This window comes from Nothobranchius furzeri, chromosome 1 (genome assembly GCF_043380555.1).
Source record: "Nothobranchius furzeri strain GRZ-AD chromosome 1, NfurGRZ-RIMD1, whole genome shotgun sequence".
NCBI classification, from domain to species: domain Eukaryota; kingdom Metazoa; phylum Chordata; class Actinopteri; order Cyprinodontiformes; family Nothobranchiidae; genus Nothobranchius; species Nothobranchius furzeri.
Window position 1 is genome coordinate 74589972 of NC_091741.1, and position 25656 is coordinate 74615627.

Consider the following 25656-nt stretch of genomic DNA (forward strand, 5'->3'; position numbering starts at 1 on the left):
AATAAATGTGATTTAATTCCAACAAGGACTGGAGTTTCCACATGTATTCCTCCGTGCATTACGCACACAGGAATTTTAATTCACTGACTTGTTTTAATGGAAGAATAAACAGATAGTTGAGTGAAAATAACTACAAGTATAAAACATGATGAATCTGTTTAATAAAACAGCTGTATAGACTTTCTTATTTCATTTGCCATATAAGATCCACATATTTAATCTTTTTTATAGAAATCCAACATAGATATAAAAATTAAAACAGGTCCTAGTACGATGTGTACTATACCACCGTGCACCACTTTGGCCCCTGGGTTTAAATTTAAAACCTGTTTTGATTGAACTCTTCCAACCTTTTGTTTTGCTATAACAACATTTTTGCATGACTGCTTCTGAACCACCGCTTACCATCTTCCTCCCCCTCACATCTCTGTTGGTCAGTGTTGTTCTGACCCGTGTGACAGCAACCTCGCCGAGCTGCAGGATGGATCCAGTTTACGATCACTGGAGGTCACCGTGATTTATTTTGTTTAAGCATCATGACTGAACATGAAAACAACAGCAGAATGAGCTGACAATTTTCAGATGCAAACAATTAGAAATGAGAGAAAAAAAACAGATGTTCTGAAGAAACCTGAAGATCTCTGAAAGACAAAAAAAGCCTTCCTTTGAATCCTGCAGCTGTCAAACATGCTCAAACATGTTCAGGCCGTGAATCTTCTCAGTATGTTTAACTCATCATGTCTCTTATCAGTAACACAATGTTTCTGTATATTTCTGCTAGACTGACAGAATTTAGCAACATGTTTGAGCTTACTGTTTTCTAACATTTAAAGTGCATTCTGCCGTTAAACCAGGAGATTGAACCTGAAATACCTGTGACAGAAACCCACGATAAAGAAGGTTTACCCTGTTCTTCAGGGCAAGAGATGTTTGTTAGGAAGAATACGTGAATATTTGTCACCGACTTAAACTTGTATATATATATATATATATATATATATATATATATATATATATACTCAACTCCTCCACCACTCAAGTTGGAAAAAGTATCTCTACCTAAGAGTTTGAAAATAGTTTTATGCCTATTGTATGATATATACATGCCTGGTACAGTTATTCCAAATTATAATTTAAACTTTTTTGTGCTATAACCAATTTAGCAACAGTTTCAAGTCTTAATTCAAATTCAAATGCTTTAAAAAAAACGTGTAAAAGAAACATTTAAATTCAAGCATTTTCATGTAATTCATGTAACAACCCAATTTAGACTAAAACACATGCAGATTCACATGAATTAATCTAAATAATGCCCCATTTTGTGATGAGCTGAGCTGTTATGGTAGTGTGGTGGATATAAAAGCAGCAGTGCTAAGAAGAAAGCATTAAAAGGTCTACCTGGAACCTTCTCCACATGTGGTAATAAGAACATTTGTATAACTCATTAAGCTGCTATTTTCAATAATTACCATAAGAAGTAGATGGTAACACACAGCCTTGAATATCATCACTGTTGGATTCTTAGTTCCTCTTTAAAGAAAAAAACTGTTGCAGACATGTGAGGAAGGTTTAACGGGGATGTGTTTGTGCACGTGTGTGTAACTTAGCGTACCTGACTGTGAATCGAGAAAAGCATGGTGAGTCATCATCGCCACGGCATTAAGCCTCCCGTTCACGGGGGAACAGGGTTACCACCTCTACACCATTGGGGATTTTTATTTTTACATTTGAAAAGCAAACCAGAGCTGGGCTCACAACAATCCTCCTCTCTCTCTCTCTCTCTCTCTCTCTCTCTCTCTCTCTCTCTCTCTCTCTCTCTCTCTCTCTCTCTCTCTCTCTCTCTCTCTCTCTCTCTCTCTCTCTCTCTCTCTCTCTCTCTCTCTCTCTCTCTCTCTCTCTCTCTCTCTCTCTCTCTCTCTCTCTCTCTCTCTCTCTCTCTCTCTCTCTCTCTCTCTCTCTCTCTCTCTCTCTCTCTCTCTCTCTCTCTCTCTCTCTCTCTCTCTCTCTCTCTCTCTCTCTCTCTCTCTCTCTCTCTCTCTCTCTCTCTCTCCCTCCCTCCCTCCCTCCCCGAGACTGAACTGCAATACATATTAACACACACACGCTGCCGACACACTCACACATCTGCTGGTTTCAGAGCACCACATCCTTATCTGTGTCTGTGTGATATTCAATATGTTTCAGATATCAAAACACAAACTTATGCAGATGAGATGGAAAGGACAAAACTAGCAACCACTGTGAAAATATCAGTTTTGACACTTGCAGCTGCAAAAAAGACGCTGGATTCTTGGTGTTTCTTGAGTTCAAAGTGTGCACTTTTAAAAGTTTACAACCCAAGAATGGCAACCTACTGAGGTATAATTATCAATAGAAGTCTAGAAATCATCTGGCTTGAAAACATGAGGGGAACCATCACAGTTACATAGCAGAGAGCAAATTGTTGGAGTTACTAATTACCAATGACCTGTTTTCCACATATCTGGACATTAAATGATGATGTAGAATCTAAACTAAGACCAAAAAGGAAAAGCAACTGATAGGTTGTTTTAGATTTTTTAACTAATTTTTGCATACTTCTAGTTTAAAAATTACAACAAAAAGTTCATGGTAAACATAATCTCAAATGCCTTTTCATGTCCAGGGAAAAAACTCACCTTCAATATTTTAGTAAAATAAAAAACGTTAGTCAGTGATGTTTGAAGAAAAACCTGCAATATTGAATTCAACTCATGTCTCACCTCTTGAGACACATTGCTAATTACAAAACAGAACTCTTCAAAGCTTGAATATCAAAGTGAACATATGACTTTTTTTCTTAGTTATAATAGTTATATAGTCGACACAAAATATGTTCATAAAAAAAAGTAGCCTTTTTATTCTTGGCAGTTTCAGTACCTTTCAGAATGAGTTGTTTCAGGTCTCTGTCACAAAAATAAGTTGAACCTGGCCACGCCCACCCATCCAACGCTCAGGCTGCTATAGGCTAAGAAGCTCTGATATCTAGGAGGGGCTCTAAATAGAGCCGCTGCTCCTCCAACAGAAGCAGTCTCTTGTACATGAGAGATGGTTCTATGCTAATTGTGCTGTTTGTGACAACACAAACGGTGACTTGTTTTAGACACATACTTCCTAAAACCAAACACCGACAAAAAACTGATGGAGGCAAAAGCTGAGTTTTGCATAATATTTAGCTTTCACCAGAAAATGGACCACCACATAAAATGCTTAAATAGATTTTTATCACAAAATCTAAAAAATCCCCAAAATTACTTGCCATAAACTAAGCAAGATATGTTGTCAGTATACTTATGAAACGTGTTAATGTGTATTTATGTAGTTTTGACAAAAGGAATGCTGCTTTTTCAACCTTTTCTTCAAGCTAAGCTAATATCATTCTGATCCCAGCCTCAAATGAAACCCACCGACATCAGAGTGGTTTTATTCTTTTCATCTTGCTGTCAGTCAGATGTTAAACATCTCTATGTAGTTGTTAAACTATTTGTCAGGACAAGTTTCAAAAGACAGGAAGGGGCTTCTTTTTGTGTACTAAAGCATGCAAACCTCAATAACCTCAGAGTGTTTCATTTTGGCTTCTTAATCAGTTTTGCCAAAACTTTGGAGAGATATTGTTTCACTTATAGGCCAAGACTAGAAATGCCATCATACTTTACTTCCAGGATCAGAATTGCTCAAGAGATCCACTTAAACCAAACCTTAAAATGCACCAAATGTCTGTAAACAAAACTTTAACATCTCAATCCTCCGAACTGCATCACAAATGAGGACAAAACAATTTTATGCAGATTTGGGTTCCACTGTTTTAAATCCATATAAAAAAATCTTTGGTGTTTCCATGTAAAAAAAAACTTTGGTGTTTCAAAATGAGTATTCCCAAAAATGTGCCTACTTTCCAGAGCGTGGTTTTATCATTATTTAGAAAGGCAAACTCTCAGTGGGCACCTGTGATGAAATTTTCAGAAGGAGATTACTAGTGGTTATATGTGATGTTGCGTCAATATTCAGCATCACATGAGGTGAAAAACCTGTAGTTAGGAGGAGAAGAGACGCTCATTTCCTCACCAGCACCGCTTCAGAGGGGTGATGCGTAGAAATAGTCGAGTCAGTGGTACAAACACCAACTTAGAAAGTTAACTTTTTTTCTGTGAGGTGTTATATAGACATTTTTGGAAAGGTAAGAAATCAATAACTTGACTAGAAAACCAGAAAAGGGCACAGCAGGTAAAAAAGTGAAAAATACTATAAAATTTTCTTTTTCATTTCAGCACAAAATCATCTCCAGGAATGATGAAAACCACAGAAAGATCTCTTAAACTTATAAAGCCAAAGAGTTTCCATAAAGCACAACACCAGGGTCTGCTTTAAAGGTAGTGATAAAGTTGCCTTGATGTAAACATCCATGTAATTGGTAGTTGATGAAAAGATTAGGTAAGATGTTAAAATGAAAGTCAGTTTAAGTTAAGTCAAAGTCCCATTAGTCATCACACACTGGTGAAATTCAACCTCGCATTTGACCCATCCCTGTGGGGTGCGGTGAGCTGCAGCGGTGGCTGTGCTCGGGAAGTATTTGGTGGTAAACTCAGTGCGTTTACTTGCACATCAGAAAACCAAAGCATTACTCTAAAAAGACCCACATCGGTTTTCTTAAATTGCATGTAAACATGTTAGTCTGGCTGAAAACGAACTGGTTCTAATCGAGCTGAAGCACCCAGATAACAATTCGATTACATTCTGCATGTAAGCGGGTTAGCCAAACTAAACCAGTACGACGCTCGTGTTACGAAAGTGATGAGACCACAGAAACGGTCTTCTGACAAGACCATTGTCACAAAGCAACACCATAAAACAGGACAGTACGTATCAAATAAGCTGTGCTGCAGCGCAGTTCTTGTACATTCCTTCAGTCATTGTGCATATCCTGTTTCAATGATGTCTTCTTCACTCCCGCCAGCCTCTGTTTACTGCTTCTGTTGCTATATGCTAACCGGGAGAATGCTGACATGAAAAGGGGCATATCGCCACCTACTGTACCGGAGTGGAACAAACTGTATTCGAGAGTCCGGTTTTCTAATGCACATGTAAACTAGAATAAAGACTCCTAGCTTATTACAATAAGATCGACTTGGATCGACTAAGACGTCGGTCAGAGCACATGTAAATGCACTGAGTGAGAAGGTAAAGGATAATAGTTTAGAAATATTACTAAATTTAAAAACTCTACAACAGTCACATGATATTTTTTCCTTCCAAATAAACTAATAATATGGTCAACATAAATGTTTTTTATTATTTTGTGCATCTCACTCACTACTGCTTCAAGAGAAAATTTTAAGGTGCAAAGATGTTTCTAAATAAATATTAGAAATGTCTAAAATGTACTTAGTATAGCTCACAAAAGTGAAAAGAGATGATTTTATGTTGACAGAGAACAAACCTATGAAGCAAACAGATAACAACAAAAATGAGTAGTTTCTCTCATCAACAAAAATTGCTAAAGAAATTTTTCATCGACTTACTGTATCTTTTTGGTCCATCTTCGAGGCAGAAGGACAGCGTAAGGGTGGCGTCTTCCTCAAAAAACTCAGTAGCGAAGGCATCCCACCACAAACTGTCACTTTCCTGTTGGACAAAAAAGAAACAAAATAACTTTCTCTTCTCAAACTAAATATTTCTTATTCTTTCTAAATTGGCTCTTCAGTAAAAGTTGTAGATCATAACATTGACGTGACTGTGTATTATTGCTGTTCTAACAGAGTGAAGGTGGATGTTTCCCTCCTCCTTGCAGGTTTGTTTCCTTCCAGCTAAGCCAATATCCTTTTGGCTCCAGCTTCATATGCAACCTACGGACATCAGAGTGAATTTGTTCTTTTCATCTGGCTGTCAGTCAGCTGTTGAACATCTGTATGCATTTGTTAAACCACCTTGAAAGCAATATTTCATAAGACATGGTGCAACTATTTGAAAGTATTAAAACAAAGGAATCCCCTTGATAAAACTGGGGGTGTTACATCTTAGGTTACGGTTATCTTTTTTAACTGATTTTCAAAGACGTCATGTTTTATTCATAGGTTTGGCATAGAAGTGAGCTCTAAATACCAGAAGCCTACCTGTGTAACAGACTGATGAATGCATGAAAAGTACAAACATTCTTACTCTTTACAGCCAGATACGTAACCATTAATTTAAAGCAATGGTTTTCCTTCATGTTAAACATGCAGCTGTGTTGCAGATTGTATCAAACATATGGCCTAATTTTGAGCATAATGCATGAATGTTTTTTAACCACACCCATATCTAGTTTTTTCTACATATTACAGCACATGGAGACCTACAACTTATCACTTATTGTATTCATTTTTTTGTCCACAATAAAAAACACAAGTGGACATATGCTCATTTCAAATATTCTGCTGTGGTTTCTAGTGTGAATGAATATTTTCTGAGTTGTTCTCTGTGGATAAAAAAACTCTTGTGCTTCTGTTTCAGGAAGTAGAAGTCTGTCGGAGGAGTGGGGGCCAGAAAACGGGAAGAATTTAGAGTCATACTCATTAATATTCATGATATTCAAATATCTAGCTGACTGGCTAATAGCAATGCGACTCTTCTACTGCCTCAGTTCCCTCTGCAATGTTGATGTTTTATTTCCATAAATAACACCAGCCTGAAGGAGTTCTGCCATGTTATGAAGTTACTAATGCTAACAGTTAGCTTTCACTAGCCCACACATGCTCTGCTCTCTCCTGGATACTAATCAACAACAGCCTTTCCCGTCATGAGTCAAGATGGGTGAGTCCATGAATGCTAATTTACAATGTGACAGAGGGCTGACCGGAGAGTTTTCTTGTCTATGTCCATTCACCAGCTAATGCCAGAAATAGGGGTAGAAGACCAGTTTCACGTTCAGCAAACGTTAAAGAACGCAAATGCTTCTCAGTGAACTTCCCATTTAATTCTAAAAAGGATATTGTTATAAATGTTAATTAGGGTTGCACAATATATCAAAAAATTATCGTCATCGGGATACCAGGAAGTGCGATAGGCCCATCGCAAAGCATGTCAAAAATGGCGATAAATGTTTGGTTCGAACATTTCCATCCATGTTACAGTGTACATCAACTTTTTGTAAACCAGCTCTGTTTTTTACGTGGAAGTATTATTTGACCAATCAAATGTAGCCCTTCTGATATGCAGCCAATCAGATGGGTGTGTTCATGTAATACGCCCGCCCCCTACGTAGACACTTAGAATGGAAAGCAACACACCCGAACTGAGTTAGCGGCGCCATTCCCTTGTTTGTCATGCTGGCTCAGAGCAACGAACGCACTTTGTGCTGAGGTTTCTGGAATCAGCGCTGCTTTCAAACGTGAGTCCGCTCGGTGTTGTTAATCATTTTTACCGGGCTGACTGTGACACGTGCCGGTGAACCAACCCACGTTAATGTCGCTAGTTTTCCACCGGGTGCTGATGTTAGCCCCAGGCTGCGGTTAGCTTCCAGCTAAAAGGCTACAGCACTCTCCTCCCAGTCCCACCCTGCTAAAGAGGGCCTGGAAAAGTTCCCCCACACATCAAAGTGATTTTTCCTTTATGAGCGTTTATAACCTTGTTAATCAGGATAGTTGATTTGCTGCTGCACATAAACTGTCAGAAGCTCTGCTAGCTGGTTATCTTAAGAGGAGCTAGTTCAATTTGTTAGCTTGTTATCAGAATCATAGTTGCAGTTTCATCATCTGAGCTGCTTTTTAAGATCCAGATAAACTTGTTCAGTTTGGGGTTAAAAACAAACGTTTTCACATATTTTCCATGTAGTTTTTTGCCAGTTCCTTTTCTGAAAGGTAGAGAATTGTTTTTCTCTTTCCCTCAGAAAATCTTAATATTCTCCTAGTTTGGCCCAGCACAGTTCACTTCCCAATAGCAGCAACAGCCTTATATCATAACCACATAAGTGGAGAAAATGCTCAGTAGCAATGAGAGAATTTGCTGTTGCATTTGAGTGATGTTAACTATTATTTAACATTTAAACTTATTGTCAGATTTTATTTATTCAAAAAACCCTGGTAAGGGATGTTTTTCTGCATTTGGAGCATCAGAAAGTTTTATGGTGGAGGTGATGTTTTAAAGTCACTGAGAAACTGCATGCATGCAGTTTGTTGTTTTGCTGCTAATACAGTAGCAGGTGCAGCTGCATATTTTTGCAATAAAAATGTTATGTTGTAATGGGATTCATGCATTAGTTTTTGTTTGCTTTGAACCCAGAGCAGACGTCACACGCCAGACAACATCAACGCTGCATACTTTAGTATTTGTTCATTTATCGTGAGTAATATCGATATCGCAATATTAAGCACTGTTATCGAATATCGCAGGTTTTCCTAATATCGTGCAGCCCTAATGTTAATAGAAACAGTCAAACTCACTTTGTAATACATGATTTTAAAACAGAAATATACATAATAGCTCGTTTGGAAGATGTGTTCTTAAAGTTAATTTTGTCCAAGCTAAAAATTAAATAAAAAACATCAATGTGGTCTTGTCTCAAGCACAAGCCCTTTAACACTTTTTACTTCTCTCTAAAGCATAGATTCAGGAGTGTCTTTCCTGAGGTTCCTACGAGTCTTAAACACTAGCCAATGTCTAACCGTTTTACATTTCTTATATTCTAATCTAACAGAAGTTGAGTTTCACCATAAGAAGGGTTGTGATAGTTTGGGTTGTCTATAGACTATCTTTACAGAAGTTTAGTTATTTTCACGAATGAACAACCAAAACGTAAAAAATCTTATTTACCTGAGAAACTAAAGCTCCAATTTTGTCAATGTATAATTTTAGGAAATGTGACAAACATAATAAAAAGAAGCAGCATTTTTATGAAGACTGAGTTTCAGAAGTACCTTCTGACTCTAAAAGTAGAGACATCATGTCAGCACCCTGCGAGGTTCTGGTCACTCTGACCTGGACTCTTTCTAAAGCTGCCTGACTTGTGGCTGAGTGGAGGTCAGCCAGAACTCCCAGGTGATCACCAGTGGGACAGAGGATCTGAACAAAGAAGTTAGAATTTCAAGGCTTCTCCTATCTAAAGCACAGCAGGATAATCATGGTGAATGGTCTATATTTGTAGTTCTTAGGATTGTACAACCCCCAATGGCGCTTCACAGCACAATATTTTAAACATTTAATTAGATTATCTGATAACTTCTTCATTAAGAAGTTTGATGTCATTCCTGAAGGACTTTGACCGATAATCAATAAAAGCTTGACCTCATGGGTTGAGGTCGCCTCAGTTAGGTAGACTTTGTCATCAGTGGTGTTTGTGATTTTCTGTGAGCATGTGTCAAGTGAACATGAAGTTGGGAGGTCTGGCGAATCCAGTAACGTCTGGGATTGGGACACAATAATATTAAATGCAGTTGCCGTTAGAATGAGGTTGCTACTTGAAATAGTAGTATACTTTACAGATAGCAGTTAAGGTATAAATGGCATTAGAAGCATCAGTAGTTTAACTTCCAGCAGCAGTGGAAGATGTTATAGTGAAATCCAGAAGCATTAAAACAGCTGTATTATTAATTGTGGTGGAGAATGGTTGGCCGTGGATTCTAATTATTTTTAGTAGCCACTTTCACACTGGTAGCAGTATCATAAATACTAGTTGTAAGGGCTGTAAAAGTTGAGGTGGTAAAACATGAAGAATGGAGCACAAGTGCCGGTAAAAGGAACTAACAATAGATGCAGAATCCGTCTTCATACAGCGGGGGACAATGATCCCTCTATCAGCCTTTTGCCCTCATTCCCCTCTTTAGAAAAGATCCTAATAATGTCGGCGGGATAACCTCCACCTCCCTTTTCCACCCCTCAACATTTAGCTGATGCTAATTTACTCTGACATGTTATGACAGATCATCACGTTTCGGTCTGTGCTGGGACTGAGAAATGGCAAGCACTTCCCAGATGTTGACAATTAGCACTGTCACCATTGAGCAGTGTCAAGCCCAATGAGCGGTGACCGCCGCGCCCTGCAGGTCAACGAGTCACATTCAAGACAAGTCCAATGCAAAGCAAAAGACCCCAACCCGGCTGGTTAATCAATAAGTGATCATGAGGACATTTTCTTAGGGGGTTGAACTGTGTGTGTGACACACTGAACTGAGTCTTCTCAATGAATTTGGACCTTTTAAAAGTTAAAAAGTCCTGATTTTATAAGGTGAAAATGTGCAGTTAAACAAATCAGGTTAGAAGTCTTTTGGTAGGAGTAAGCATAGTATTTTGACAGACAATTGTTTAATTAAAAAAAGAAGTGAAACATGTTAAGTCATCTAAACCAGCAGGATACGATTTGTATACTTTTAAACTCACCACCAACAGAACAGCAGCAAATCTGAAAATCTAAAAAAATCATAAAGCTAAACGCAACAATCATGTGCCTCATTGACTTTATTAATTAGAAAAGTATAGGTGAGTGATTAAAAAACAAACATTTCAATTAAGTTTTGTGAAATCTGGTTCAATTCTGCCCCCCCCCCCCCGCCCCCCCCCCCCCCCCCCCCCCCCCCCCGAGTTCTTATGTAGCCACAAGCTCTGCACTAATGTACCAAAGTTGCTTGTTTCACCAGCACAAGCTGAGCAGGAGAAATCGCCTTTGACAAGAAACTATTGACCTGTAATTATAGCGCTCCCACTGGGTCAATCTGAGTAACTGCTTATCCCAACAGTCCAAAAATACATCACTCACTGCACAGTGCAACTGTAAAACAGGCTGATAACTGATGGCTCGCCAGGATTTTGTTTAGCTGCATCTTCCCTTTGGAAATTTAATAAAATTAATTGAAATGGGAAACACAGAGGTCTGACACATCGCACAGACCAGCTGTCCACCGGGAATGAACTGCACGAGCTGCTGTGTGTGTCTGTGTGTGAGTGTGTGTTTGACTGACTGTGTCATACTGTGAGAATCAGCAGGTGTGAACAGCCAGCATGTGTGTGATGTCATGTGAATACATCTATTTCAGAAAGACAGAGGAGAGTGACACACCGGGACAAAGGAGACAGCGAGAGGAGGGCAGGGTTTGGTGCTACTCAGCATTCAGATGGAGTTCAGCCCATAATCCAGCAGCAGGAGGGGGCAGGCACTCCTGGGATTGACAGCCAAGTGAAGGATGACCAACATGCTCACTACGGTCACACAACACCTCTCAAACAGCCTCTCAGTGTTGACACTAAATATATTTCAAATAAAATAAAATAATTTTCTTCAACGATAAATGTATATTTTTCATTTTCACAAGTTTTCATAACTAAAAGCTGGCTCCTAAAGGTAATGCCGCGCAATAAAAACTGTGTGTCATTATTTACTGGTCACAAAATCAACATTCCCATTTATTAATATCATTTCAATAATCATAAAACATAAAATCACAAACAAAAGAGATGTTTGTTACAAAAAGTAATTTTTTATGGTGACTTTCTCTGAAGTAATAGTTTTCCCTACATTCGGAGCAAAAAACGCCTTGTGTTCATCACAGTTCAGAAGAGGTCCCCTAGAGCAGCAAGACACATATTTACATTGCAGCATGCATGTCAGGCCTGATCGATTTTAACTAAGAAAACACCAAGATGTTTAACTTAATATCAAAAATCTCACATGAAAGTCAATTAATGTGTAAAGGCTGAAATTTGGAACATGTTAGGGGAGTTTTCCTTTAGGATGTGACTCAAGGACACCACACCACAAGGTGTGTTTCTACTTTTGGGACTTCAGGGTAATTTTACCAAAACTTCCTGGAATGCGCGTGCCTCCACTTCAACGGGCTGCTCTAGCTGCCATTTTCAGGATGCTTCTGAGTATCTGAACAGGTAGAAATGGTCCGGTGGAGTAGCTGAGTGCAACTTTTAGTAAGTAAGTTAATTGGATTTATATAACACTTGTCACAGACATAGAATCACAAAGTGCTTCACATGGTTCAAAGCAAAATAAAATCGTGATGATCTCAAAATAGAAATAGAATAACATCAGAAAAAAAAGTCATAAAATTATTAAAATTCATGAACAGATGAAAGAAATAAAAAATTGAGTTAAATATAAGAAAGTAAAAGGTTTAGGTAAAAGCAGCTTTAAATAAAAGGGTCTTTAGCTGTTTTTTTAAAAGTGTTCAGACTGCCAATGCTACGTCAGGATAAAGGAAGATCATTCCTAAGTTGGCGTGCAACAGTCTGGAAGAAGCATCACCTCGACTTTTATATCTGGTCTTTGGAACTTCTAGAAGGTTCTGGTGGGTGGACCTGAGGGCTGGGTTGGAGCAGAAGGCTTTAACAGTTCAGTAATATAGGGAGAAGCTTGACCATGTAGACTGCAGGGGTGTCAAACTCAAACTCACACGGGGCCGAAATAAAAATCTGGGACGAAGTCGAGGACCAAACTTTATATTTTTTGAAAAAGTGATGGCAAATTAGCACATTTTCTTCATCAACGTATATGCAATTTTGAACCTTTTAATTTGGAAACAAAGTTATTTTTGCATTAACTCTCAATGTGGAATAACCAAATTACACACGAACAAGTCAATTTTAAATAAAACACATCAGTGGTATTCATTACTTGTGGTATATTCAGCATTTTTAAAATCTATTCAGGATACACGTTTTCTTGTTGTTTATTAATTTTTCTTATTTTATATTCTCTTTTTTTTTCTCCTGTAATAAGTGTCATCGCTGCTGTTACAGTTTTCCCCACTGAGGAACAATAAAGGGATTTTCTATTCTATTCATCTATCTGCAGCCTTTCCACTTCCTGTTTTACTGTGGGTTAATTATTTTCTCAGAGGCCAACATCAAAATAAAAATATAATTTTATCTTAAATGAAAATGCAATATCTCACCTATTAACTTTCATGTTTTGGAGCAGAAAAAGAGCATAAAACCAAAATATTTAAAGCTCAGTTTGCTCCACTGATTTACTGTGATGCTCACCTGTTCCAGCCAGATACCTGCATCATGGGGTTGAGGAGCTCTGAGCTGAGGAGGAGACTCCTGTTGTTTTGTTCATCTTTATCATAATAATGACAACATTAGATGACAACAGGTGCTCACATAGGTTTGCGCTGGTGAACATGTCTGAGCAGCTTGACCACGTCGTGTCGGGGAGGAAAAATAAAAACTACAGCAGCCACAGAGTCATGCTGATCCAACATCGACTTATAGCAGTACAAGATGATTCAAATTGCTATTTCAACATTAATAAAAAGGGAGTCTTTCACATGCAGGTAAGAAATTTACACATACTGTTTTATTTTTAATGGAACCTTTCTTTTTTCTGGTGAGCTAGCTGCTAGCATTAGCCTCTTGAATCAAAGCCTGTCACATCGCCACATCAGTGAACTAATTTAACAACATATTCTTCAAATCTTCTCCAGCAAACTCATTTAATACAAAACCACTGGAAGTAATGACAACCATTGAGTTCATAATGATAAACACAAAGGCTAATGTTTGATTTTGAACACCTACACAGGTAAGATAGCTGCAAATTATACTTTCAAAATAAGAGCTTCCCAAAGTTAGTATCTATCCAATATGGCTTCTAACCGATGCTCAAATTTTATGACCGTTGTGTCTTCATTGGTGTTTTACTAGTAATTTTAATAAACTATAGGTGTCACAATTACCCTTTTTGTACAAAAAGTGTTTTAATCATAAATAGCTGCTCTCTTGAGCCAACAATTAAAGATTTACAAGTCATATTTTTTGAACCTCAGACATTAATTCTCATGTGTATTTTGACTCAAAAATGTTATTAAACTTTTTGTTGCGAAACCAAAACTTTTTACAAAATAACATTCTCTGCTCTAACTCAATACAGTTCATTTTAGCAGTTGCCTAATATTTGACAGAGGTCTGAAACCAACATTATTTTAAAGAGCGTTTCAAAAAGAGCAGAGTTGACAGTAATGTCTATTGTCTTGTCTCCATTAGCTCTGCTCAGCCCAGCAGGGTTCAGCCATAGATGGTTTTGTGTATGTGTTGAAAAGCCTCCCAGACAATGGGGGAATTTGAAAATAGCCAGCATATTCCATCATCATGGAAAGCATTTATTTCAAGCATCCTCCCTCTATGAATCAAATCAGATTTGAACGTTTCATTTATGCTACAAAGGATTTGTGCATTTATTGGTGCTATGTAATAAATCCAAATACTGCACAATTATAATAACAGAAAGTCTCCTTAAGAACCATGTTCCCCCTTCAGCTTCCATACCGCTTTTGACTGGTGTGTCACTGAATTGTGAAATGTGGCTAGCTGAGCTCTGGATCGGCTAGGTTTGGGCCAGATCTGAGGAAAGAGGAGAAGCTGGATCTGATCCAAGCAGGACGGAGAAAAGCTGAAGCACGGCCAGTGAACACAAGCCGTATGAATCCTCTAGCTAAAGCAGAACACACCTCAGAGGAGTCTCACAATGTACAACCGGGAATGCCGGGAACTTTGATTTCATTCTGTGACTGGGAGTTAATAAAACTGCAAATAACACATAATTATTATAAAAAGAAGCCAAAGTTACTCTGCTTTGCAATGTGCTATCAGTCTGTTTTGTTTTATATCTCTCTGCCTCTTCATATCCATCTCCCTCTCTCTGTTTTGTTTCCCAACCTTTGTGCTGCTACCCACTGACAGACAACATCCTGCCTTCATTTACGCCCATGGACTCTCTGACGAACCACGTGGCATGACGATGTTTGTTGTCAAATGCAACAAATCAGGCTGACTCTGAGGGACCCGAGGTGAACTGACACGGTCGCAGCCGTGACGGCCTTGATGGGCGTCGGCCGATAAGGCTCTATTGATTCAAATGAATCGCACCCCATCCGAAGGGGATTTATCAATGTGTCAACTGCTCACCAGCCAACCACAAATCACCAGCGCTGGCCAAACCCTGGGGATTTGCAGGAAATCCAGTGGATTGGAGGGGCAGCGTGGTGAGGATCCTCAGTAAATAGCAACATAGCTGAGGGTTAAGTCGTGGAATAAAGAAACATCCATACAGGATGGAAAGTTAGAATTTCATTAAAACACTCAATGATACCCTTAAGTGCTTCATGTAAACATCATTTATTCCTGCTAACTTTCAGTGCAGCCAGATCTATTTAATCTGCTCTAGACATTTAGATGCATTCACACGTAATGTGTGGGAACTCCATTTTTTCCTGCTTATTGCAGAGAGAGAGAAAAAAAGAAATTTCTTCTGCAATCACTCTGTGCTTAAGAAGAACCGTTTTCCCAGGAAGCTTTTGTCAGGCTGTGTATTTTTGTTGTTGCCTCCAGCCCGTTGCAACAGAAAAGCCTCCAAGAGTGTAGGCATGTCTAGGGCCCGACCTTGGAGAATTACCAATGTCTGAAACCCCATTCAGCTCCTGAATGGTGTCCATCTGACTGGTGCGCAAAGCAAGTTGTACTGCTGTAAAAGACTCAAACAGCTAAGTTACTGAGGAGGATAATTTAACAAAAGTAACAATGTGATGGATGAATGGGGATTATCACTGGAAAGGTAAATTCTTGTTTTTGTACAACAAAGGGTACTGACAACACCTGTCACTGAGGTTTGTGCATGGTTTTACATTATATTCAAAATCACACTTAAGGAGTAAAACATTTAAAATACAATCTGATGAACAAGTTTTGTAATCTGTTATCTAAAGCTGTGGAGAGGAGGAGGAGATTTTAAAGGAGCTCCTGAGATATCTTTAGACCTCCTGCCCCTAGCCACCCTTTATATGTTATTTAGTCTAGCCACGCTAGATAAGCACCCAACAAGTGTAGAGCGCTGTGGTTGGCCAGACATAAAACCGTTTGGCCAAAAGTAAACCTGCTGAGGTTACAATGGAGCATGACTAGACCGACCTGCAGAGCAAAATATTTTTGCTACAATGGTTGGTCTAGATTTTTAGGCTATCCTGCCCCTGATCCCCCTTCCCCTTCTGGAAGGAGCTGAGCACCAAGCTTCATTCCGTGCACGCATGTACAAACAACCTTGTAACATTAATGAACAAGTAATTTTTTTTATATGTTCCTGGTCAGACACATCTGTTTCTAACTGCTGAATTATCTCATCAGCCTTCACCTGTGCTAATCACTTGTTTCAATGAAATCTGCAATGTTAACACAGGAAAGCATCTCAAACTGGCACTTGTATGCTAGCACACCCCTGCTAATGCCACAAGAGGCTAAAACAATAGTCTGATGTAGCTTAATGTTAAATGCTACATTAATCAATTAGGTCCAGTACACAAAAGATAAATCCATTTTCATTCTCCTCCCTCCTCTTCCACAGTTAATTTGAAGTTTAGAATGACATTAATGCAGGTCAAGATAGCATTCAAGCTAGGTTGGCGTGCTAAGCTGGCTGATCTTTTTTGTAATCTATACAGCTATTCATCTTTGTACTTTAAAAAATTTTCAGTTAAATAATTACTTAACTGTCTTTTTTATATAAAAAAGCAGCAGGCAATAATTATCCATTTGCTGCTCACTTTAATTGGAGCAGTTACCTCTTTTAGCATTATTTGAAACAATCTGCCCACAAAGTTTTAAACAAAATCAAGTCAAATAAAAAAAAAATTGATTTATGGTTTGACCATATCTCCCAAGGCGCTCAAGTTGACTATCAGCTACAACCACGCCAAATGCTGTAAGACTGATAGGGTTTTAGCCCTTTAGCTAATGTGGATGAAATGAAAACTTTCTTTCAGTGGGAAACAAAAGAGGAAAAGCTTCTTGAAAAAGTATAATATTACAGTAAACAAAATTGTATGAACAGAATGATAAGGTTAATTGCCCTTGATTATATTTGAGGTCAACATATGAATTTTGTGCTTAGTAAACATAAAAACCTTTTGTACATTTACAGTTCTTAAAATAAAACAGAAACCAAGTTCTGGCATGGATAAACGTTTGACATCAGTGCAGGATTATTCTCATGGGTCTGAAGTGTTTTAATATCATTCAGACTATACACGTTGCTGCATTTGGCCACGAAACAGCCACCTGCCAAGAGAAATGAATGCAGTGGGAGAAAGTCATTGCCCTAGGACAGCCTCTCCACGCTCCCAAGAAATGAACTTTCTTTTTCCAAATGAAGTCATTAAAAAGCTTTGTTTTACATCTGCTAATTTGTTTGTGTCTCGATGTTTTTCTCTTTCATTGTGCCAAAGCAGAAATCACCCAGCTGATCTACAAATACCTGATTGCTGTTATAGGTAAAGTTGGGGTTAACACGCAGAACTCATTTGTCTGTCGTTTTAATGCAGGACAGCTGAATACAAAGGAGGTTGGGAAATGGCAGCAGAGAACATTCAGCGCTGCTGGCTTTTACATGGAAGGCAGTGGGATTGACTGCTGCAGCAACAATAATATCACAACTTCTGCAGATATACGCTGGCAAGTTACACTCCAACTCCCTGACAGGTGATATTTTCTGAAAACATCAACAAAATTTATAAAAATGTATTCCAACACAACTCAAAATATCAAAACTGGAAAAGAAATGAGAGCTGAATATAAAACTACTGAACATTCACTGGTTTGCCACCGAGCTGTCATTCTAATTTTAAATAAATAAAAAATCAGTCATGAATTAATAACTTGATAAATTTCACCTTACTCAAAAGCTGTCAGGCAATGTTGAAAAGCTCAACATTTCAAGAATTAACAAAAGTTCTAAAATTGTATGTAATTTTATGTTTTCTATCTGCATAATAACACGTCATTTATCTTTTCAATGGGTTTTGACTCACTGAACTTGAACGACAAAACAAAAGCCGACCCAAATTAGATAGAAATGTCCACTGAAACCATGAGGAATTACAATCTAGAGTTGTTACAGGTTCTGGATTTGACCCACTAACACTACACCACCTTTTTAGATTGTTTTGTTCTGTTGAGCTAATTGGACCAATAAAGAATCAACTTGACACACGTTTCCCTGCTTCCTGAGCTGGAGGGTTCATCAATACTGGAATTCCTCTGATATTTCTCAGTGCGGCGTTCATATTGCCCTTGTTAGTACTGACTTTGAACGCATTCTCACTTGTTGCTTGTTTGCATGATGAAAGTAAACTGTGACTGAGAAATACATTAAAGACAAACTTAAATGTCATGCGTCTTGTGATATACATTTTGAGAGGAGTAAGACATGGTTTGTGAAAAATTCTTTTCTGCTTAATTTATTTATTTTAATTTAGCTTTTTGGTCACACTTGAAACACAACTGCTGTGAGAGGTTCTCCGCTCAATAGTGTCAGAGAAGTAGAAACAGCCATTTGCTACCACTTCACCTTTAGAATAAACTACCAGAGTCCCAAAAAGTAAAATGCCACCTGAAAATTCAAAAAACAAAAGACGATTTAATGTAGAAAACTGCAACTGATATTCAGTTCTCTTCATTTACCCTGGCAATGCGCTTACCAATACAAGGGGGATGGGTGGGGGGAGGTGGGATGAATATTATTATATATTAGAGATATTAGAGAGGAGAAATTTACTATACAGATAGGCCTGCTCATTGTTGACAAAGCTCTTTGTCTGGTAAGCTGTAACAGTGGTAAAAGTAATACTCACCCTCTGATGAAGATATTCACCTGTACATTGAGAAAGAAAGTGACACTGAAGCTGCGCAGCAGAAACAGGGAGTCTGTGTGCTTCATGAGAGTAAACAAGCTTCACACACATGATCCAAAACTTTTCACCAAGTTCAGAACAGGGTGGGTGTAGAAAGATGGTAAACACCCCGCTAATAGTGACCAACATAGCAGGAATGTAAAAAAAAAAGGAGAGAAAAAAAGCTGGACAGACGTGGTGGATGTGCAACTAAATGTAAAAAAATGCATCACATTACCGATACAAATATTCCAGCGATTGTAAGAAAACAGCATAGCTTAACAGGGAAAAGCTTTACCTTTGAAATCGATTTTTATGAAGCAAGGAGCAAGTAGCCACATGAGGGTGGAGTGAGATGAAACGAAAATGGGGTTCACCTGCCAGCCTGTTTCAGCCGCCTTGTTTTGGTGATTTAGGTGTTTCAGGCCGAAAACCAAAAATGCAAATTTGGGTCATTTTTGGCCAAAGATTTTCATTGGTGGAATTTTCAGTTCATTCCTTAAATAAATAAATAAATAAACATATATATATATATATATATATATATATATATATATATATATATATATATATATACTGTATAAGAAAGAGCAGAATAAGAATTGTAAAACAATGTATTTTAGCTTTGTTGCCTGGCCAGAGGCATTGCCTACAGCATAGTGCTGGGCATGTGAATAAATTTGATTGTATTACAGCTTCCCATGTCAATAAATTTGATAATAAAAAAATGAAAAGATTTGTGTAGGTTGGCAATGTCCAGGTCCCTTTAAGAAGCTGTACCGCCTTGAGTCACATAAAAATTACATGTGACAACCCCATCTAGTGGACAACTTTTGTTTCTGTGCATAACTGTAGTTATCGTCCATTTATCGTTATCGAGGTGAAATCCTCAATATATCGTGATATTGGTTTTAGGCCATATCGCCCAGCCCTACTACAGCGGTATCACGGAAGCAGAGAGAAGTGAGCTTAAGGGTTCAATACTGTTTCCTGCCCCTAGGCGGTGCCCTCTGATGAAACAACTCTGTGTTTTCTGTTTTAATTAAGAAAAAAAATTACATAAATGAGAAACAACTGCATTTTGGAACTGGGCATCACACAACCAACACCACTGTAAAGTCACATGGTCCCGAGTGCTGTTTTGTACTCTTTTACTTTGTGTTGCGTTCTTTTATGTTGTTGAACCTTATGGGCCACCAAAGACAAATGTACCCTAAATAGATAAAAATGCTGTTCCCAAATGATGACGTCACTTAAAATGGGAGAAAATAAGAATAAAACCTGGTCCTGTGTCGGGAAATTCACAAGATGCTTTTTTTTTTGTTAAAAATAAAAGCTGTGATTTATAAACTCTAGATAAAAATGAAAATCCAGAATAATTTGTGTTTATTAGTGCATTTCTAAAATGTCCAAAATCTTTTGAGGGACATAGCTAATAAACAGAAAAGTAGACACATATCAAAAACCCTCCTCCGCAAGGTAAAAACTCAGCTCCGCAAACGAGTGGTCCGAATGAGCCAAAGTGTGATTCTCTCTTATGTGCTTCAGCTTTCTGACATGCCGTTAATGCAAATATTGAGCTATGTGCACATTTTTGAGTAAAGAGGTTCATGAGGATTTGGAAACCACAGAGAAGCATGCATGCAGAGCAAGTCTCTGAGTGAATGTGAATAAAAAATAAGTAAAACAGTCTGTAGTCCATCATTATTCAGAATAATTGAGTTCAGCTCATCTAGCAGGAAAACTACATCAGGCTCAAATAGCTGATCTGCTAAATGATGAAACACCCAGAAACCAGCACAAAGCAGAGTCGGGATGGTGGTGAAAATTAACTCAAGTACAGTGTTCCTCTGTGTGCTCACTGCTGCTAATGCTGGAAATACACAGCAAGAATTACAAAGCTTTACAGGCTGCATGTTACAATGAAAATCAATGTTAAGCCTCTTCCATCCACCCCTCTTTACATTACGCCCTGAATGAGATAACAAAATTTTTGGACAATAGAAAATGATCATTATTAATGATATTCCGAATTTTTCCAACCCTCTTTAATTTAGCATTGAAATTGTGCCAATTAAAAAGTAAGTAATCAAATCTATTTCAGATGAGTAAGACTTTTTTAACCATCATCAATCCATTTACTCATGTAAAGCACCAGAAAAAACCCGCACACACGAGAACATTTAACTACACAAAAAAGCCCCAGCTGGGAATCAAGCCGAGGACCTTTTTCTGCAGAGCAATGGTATAGCCTCATCCCTGTGGCACTTATAAACCATCCTCATGACCAAGTTCACCTGTTTTTTCAATACTTTTGCAGTGGTACGAATGAATGCCTTGTGAGTTGATTTCTGTGGTAAGGCATGGCACTCCTGTTTCAGGAACTAGAAGTGAGCCTGAGGAATAAGGAGCCAAAGTCACACCCATCTGCTTCTGGACCATGGGTCTCTAAAAAAAATAAAAAAATAAAAAATGGGGTCAATGAGGGGATAAAAGTTATTTTCTGGTCCTGTTTGAAATGTGCCATGGACTTCACATATGATGTCTGTGAATTTTCTCTTCTTCTCTCTCCTGGATGCTGAATCAACAACAGCCTTCCCCATCACGAGCCATGATGGATGAGTCCCTGAATGCTAACTTTCAGTTAGATGTAGAGCTGTGTGACTTTGCTAATCAGAGAGTTGCTCATCTATTTCCTATCGGCAGCTAATGCCGGAAAAATGGGGTACAGTGTTTCCCAACCTTGGTCCTCAGGGACCACCGTCCTGCATGTTTTCTATGTTGCACTTTTAAACACCAGTGTTTCCCTGCTGCCACACACACCTGACTTAAAGGGGCATTATGGAAGTTTGACAGCCAAAACATGTATAGAAATAATAAATTTCTTCTTCATACATTCTCCTGCAATGCCCTTGTCGTGTAGAATGAGCCCTGGCATTTTTACTGTGATTGCCTGTTTTTCTGTAAAATCACAGAAAAAGAGAACTGCTCGGGTCGAGCAGGCTGCTTCATGCGCGTTCACGCTCAGGCATCGGCCGTAGCATTTGCTATCAGTAGCTTTAGCAGCAGAGAGAGAGGTAGTGCCAACTCAGCGACTTTGTCGCTGTTCCTAACGCCTAGTGACGAACCTAGCTACATTTCTGAGGACCCTTAGCTACTTTCTTCTAGATATTTCCCACAAATTAGCAACAAAATCGCCATTTTTGCTCTGAACCGTTCATTGAACGTTGTTTCAGCTGTCATCAGGAATATAAAAGCTACAGATATGAAAGACATTACTGGTGCTTTAGTTCACCTAGATAGAAGACAGACTCCCATGCGGAAGATACGTGTTTGAGTCTAGATGTGAACAAAGTTTATTTAGAGTTCATTTTTTTACATTAATGGTATATTTTTTTTACAGTAAGATGCCCACATTTTTATTTGAGACTCGCCGAAAGGCATTGAATTCACAGATAAAAAATATGTGGGTTCAACTTTCATTCTGGAACAATTTTAAAAGCAAGGGAAGGGAAGCTCTGTGAAGCTGACGGACTGACCCATCATAAACCTTTGTCGGCTGTGCTGAAGATAAAGGTACAGAACCAAATTATTTAATTAATTAGCTGCACGTTCTCCTGTCCTCTGTCCTCCGGGCCACACACACACACGGAGCTGACTGCCAGCTGTTATTTTCGTTAAGGAGTGTGCACGTACAGCATGCGCGCCTCATGCACGAGCCTACTATTGAAGCTGCCGTTATGCTTTTTGCCTGAGGGGGCAATCGCGAGCATAAAAATTCAAAACTCCGTAAAGTCCCTTTAAATGAATGAGTGACTAACCAGTATCTGCAGCACTTGATGTCCTCCTGAGGAGCCATGTAAGTCAGGTGTGCTGAAGCAGAGACATGGAAAACATGTAGGACCGTGGTCCCTGAGGACCATGGTTGGGAAACACTGGGTTAGAAGACCATTTTCATTTTTAGCCTGCATGTGAAACTCAGAGTGGCCGATCATATTTTTAAAAATAACAAGTAAAAACAATTTCTCATTAAACTTGGTCTTTAAATTACTATTTACTTTTATAAACACTGGGTGAAAAACAGAAATGTCATATTTCTACAATGTTTGTAACTTATTCTTCTTTTGACATGGACTACATGAAAAACTGTCCAGAATAAATGAAAACTCATGCTATCTTTACAAAAACAAAATTTCATAATACATATTTTTTACTCATGTTCATGAATTCAATCGCTGTAATACAATCAGAATTTTTTTTCCTTATGGTGCTATTTTTGAATTTTCACACAAGTAACCAATAAATCGTTGCACTATCCAAGATATTTAAAATATTTTCTTAACCTCATTATTGGGTCCTAATTTGGACAGCCCTCATATTACTTATCAATGATGACAGCTAAATTGTAAGTATTTGAACATTTCCCTCTTCCCGCTCCATCACATCACCACACATACACACACATAGGGGCCTTGGGGTGCCGGTACATCCCGGGATTTGGGGGATATACCAGCAGTTTAAACATTTGCACCTACCACGCCCCTACTAGTGCACACGTAAGGCCTTAAGGGCGAGCACATAGTCCGTTGTCCAAGTCAATCAACTGAAAGTCCAATTCTGAAAATTATAAACAAGAAAAGAAAATGTAGATAAAAGTTTTTACAGTAAAGAAGATAACTTACATTTGTCTTTAAAAGTTAAATACAATGTTGAAATCAGCTAACAAATTTAAATGTTATCAAATTTTTACATGTTTCATTTTATTTATTTTTTAACTTTGTTCACAAAAATAGTTTCAAGGGAACACAGCATGGTTCTAATTCAAGATTTCAAAATGTGACCTCTCGGTTTCAGAAGCGACAACGACAACAACAGGACATGGATGGACTTCAGGCACGTCTGTCTTCTCTGTTATCAGAGCAACAGAGCAGCCTGGAAGGAACCATGGGAAAGAGCCAGGAAAAAGGTGGGTCTATTGTCCGAGCATCCTGCTGGATGTGACTGACGCTTGAAATTTGACCAGAGGTCTTTTTTATAATTCTCTATTCAGATGGTTTTCTGGGAACATCATCTCAGAGCATCCCATAAACAAACAACATTAAAATATAAAATATAAATATGTCTCTCTGAAACGGCTGAACATTAACCAGAACATCAGCCACCATGTAATTACGTGTACTTATTGGAAAAAAGTCAGTGATTATTCAATTATTAACTGGAATAAATATAGACAATAATGAAACAGAGCCACAAAAAAAGATCATCTTTGGAATAAGAACCTAAACATAGCTGGGCTTACATTGAGAGGAGAAACAGATTATATCAAATAATACAGTCAAATTTAAATAAATATTAGATTTCTCATGACTTATTGTGACAAACTGTAGTTGTGACTCACTATTCACCAGAGAATATGGGAACAAATGAATGTAAAATGCACCTAAATGATGGGTACTGTAGGTTTTAATGAGCATCGCCGTTTGTGATGGTGAGAATATGGAGTATTATCCTGGTTTACATGTTAGGCGCATCATAACATGATGTGCTGGTTCTGCATTGTAGTCTTAATGTGTTTAAGCACACTTGGCCCACTTGACTGGTGTGAATATCTAAATGCAGCATAAAGAAGAGAACAGGTTTGCAGCCATAATGCAGAATTATAGCACAAAACAAGTTAAAGCTCATCAGTCTGGATTTTGTTTCTAGGCACTTGAAGGCAGCAGAGATCAGCACTTACCATAACAAAGACAAAAAAGGCTTTAAAGACCAAGTTCACTGAGAAACTGATTGAAACATGTTATTTTTGAAACATTATCAGTCACTCTGAGTTTCAGGATGAAAAGCATGTTCAACCTTGTTTCCTGCATTAACCACCAATAGAAAATTGACAAGGAAACTATTAGAAAAGGCATGAGGGTATACAACACACTGAAAATGTGCATTCTTGGACTCAAACATCTTGGCTAGCGATGGTGAACGCTGTTGTTGATTTAGCATCCATGAGAGAGCAGAGAACATCTTGGCTAATGGAAGCAAACCGTAGCCGTAGAATCAACTCCACCACACAGCAGAACTCCTCCAGGCTTGTGTTTTTATGGAGATAAAACATCAATGTTGCAAAGCAAACGGAGTCACTGGTAGAGTCCCGTTGCTGTTGGCCAATCAGAGGTGAGATGCCCAAATACAGTGGTCCCTTGTTTAAAAATTACTCGCAATAGGCGAAATCCGCGAAGTAGTGAGCTTAATGTTTTTTATAGTTACCGTGTATGGAGCGTACGCAGCTATAGTAGCATCACACAAAAACTCACGCATGCACGCACACCAAAACACCGTTGAATGTCTGCTTCTCAACATTTTTATTTCCAGCATGCATGAATGGGTGAACAGTTTTATTTGTGCACACACTCGCCAGGCTTTCAAGCTCTTGTCGTCACGTTGTAGACTTGCGTCTCCTCCCCTATGTAAATACGCAGGAGCGCAGATAGCTACTAATGCACTCCTGCCATGGCACTGCACACTCCTCTCCTGTAAAACCCCTCACTACACACTAAATAAACTTTTCTCAGTCAGACATTAAATATTTCACACCTTTTTCTCCTAATTAAACACTTTCAAAGGTCAAAACTTTCCACCTTTGGATGGAAAACATAATGCGCTGTAAAGAAAAAGGCAAGCAAACGTGCACAAAAAAAAATCTGTGGAACTGTGAGGCCACGGAAGGTGAATCGCGTTATAGAAGGGACCACTGTATCAGGAAATAGGAGCACCAGATCTTTTTTTCCACAGAGATTGACTCATTCATTTACAGTCAAGGATTGGATAATTTTTCGAATCAGCAAAAAGACAAGAAAAGAAAGACAAATAAGTTTGTTGTTTCTTTAATTAGTTGAACACTAAGTGCAACATTTTTCTGCTCAATTTGCAAGTTGCTATAAAGTAGGATTTACAGAGAGGTTCAATTACTGATTAAGTGTTAATACAGCTTGCCACAGTATGCATGCCG

The 25656-nt window shown here is 38.4% G+C and overlaps 1 protein-coding gene across 7 annotated transcripts in view; it reads right to left on the reverse strand.

Moving 5' to 3' along the window:
* The window catches only part of ldb2a (LIM domain binding 2a), a 115964-nt gene that overhangs the window by 69481 nt on the left and 20827 nt on the right, over window positions 1-25656 (reverse strand). For all 7 annotated transcript variants that reach the window (XM_070550254.1, XM_070550248.1, XM_070550253.1 and 4 more), the window contains exon 2: window positions 5538-5640. In XM_070550254.1, coding sequence (XP_070406355.1) covers window positions 5538-5640 — 103 coding nt within the window. The remainder of the gene's footprint in view (window positions 1-5537; window positions 5641-25656) is intronic.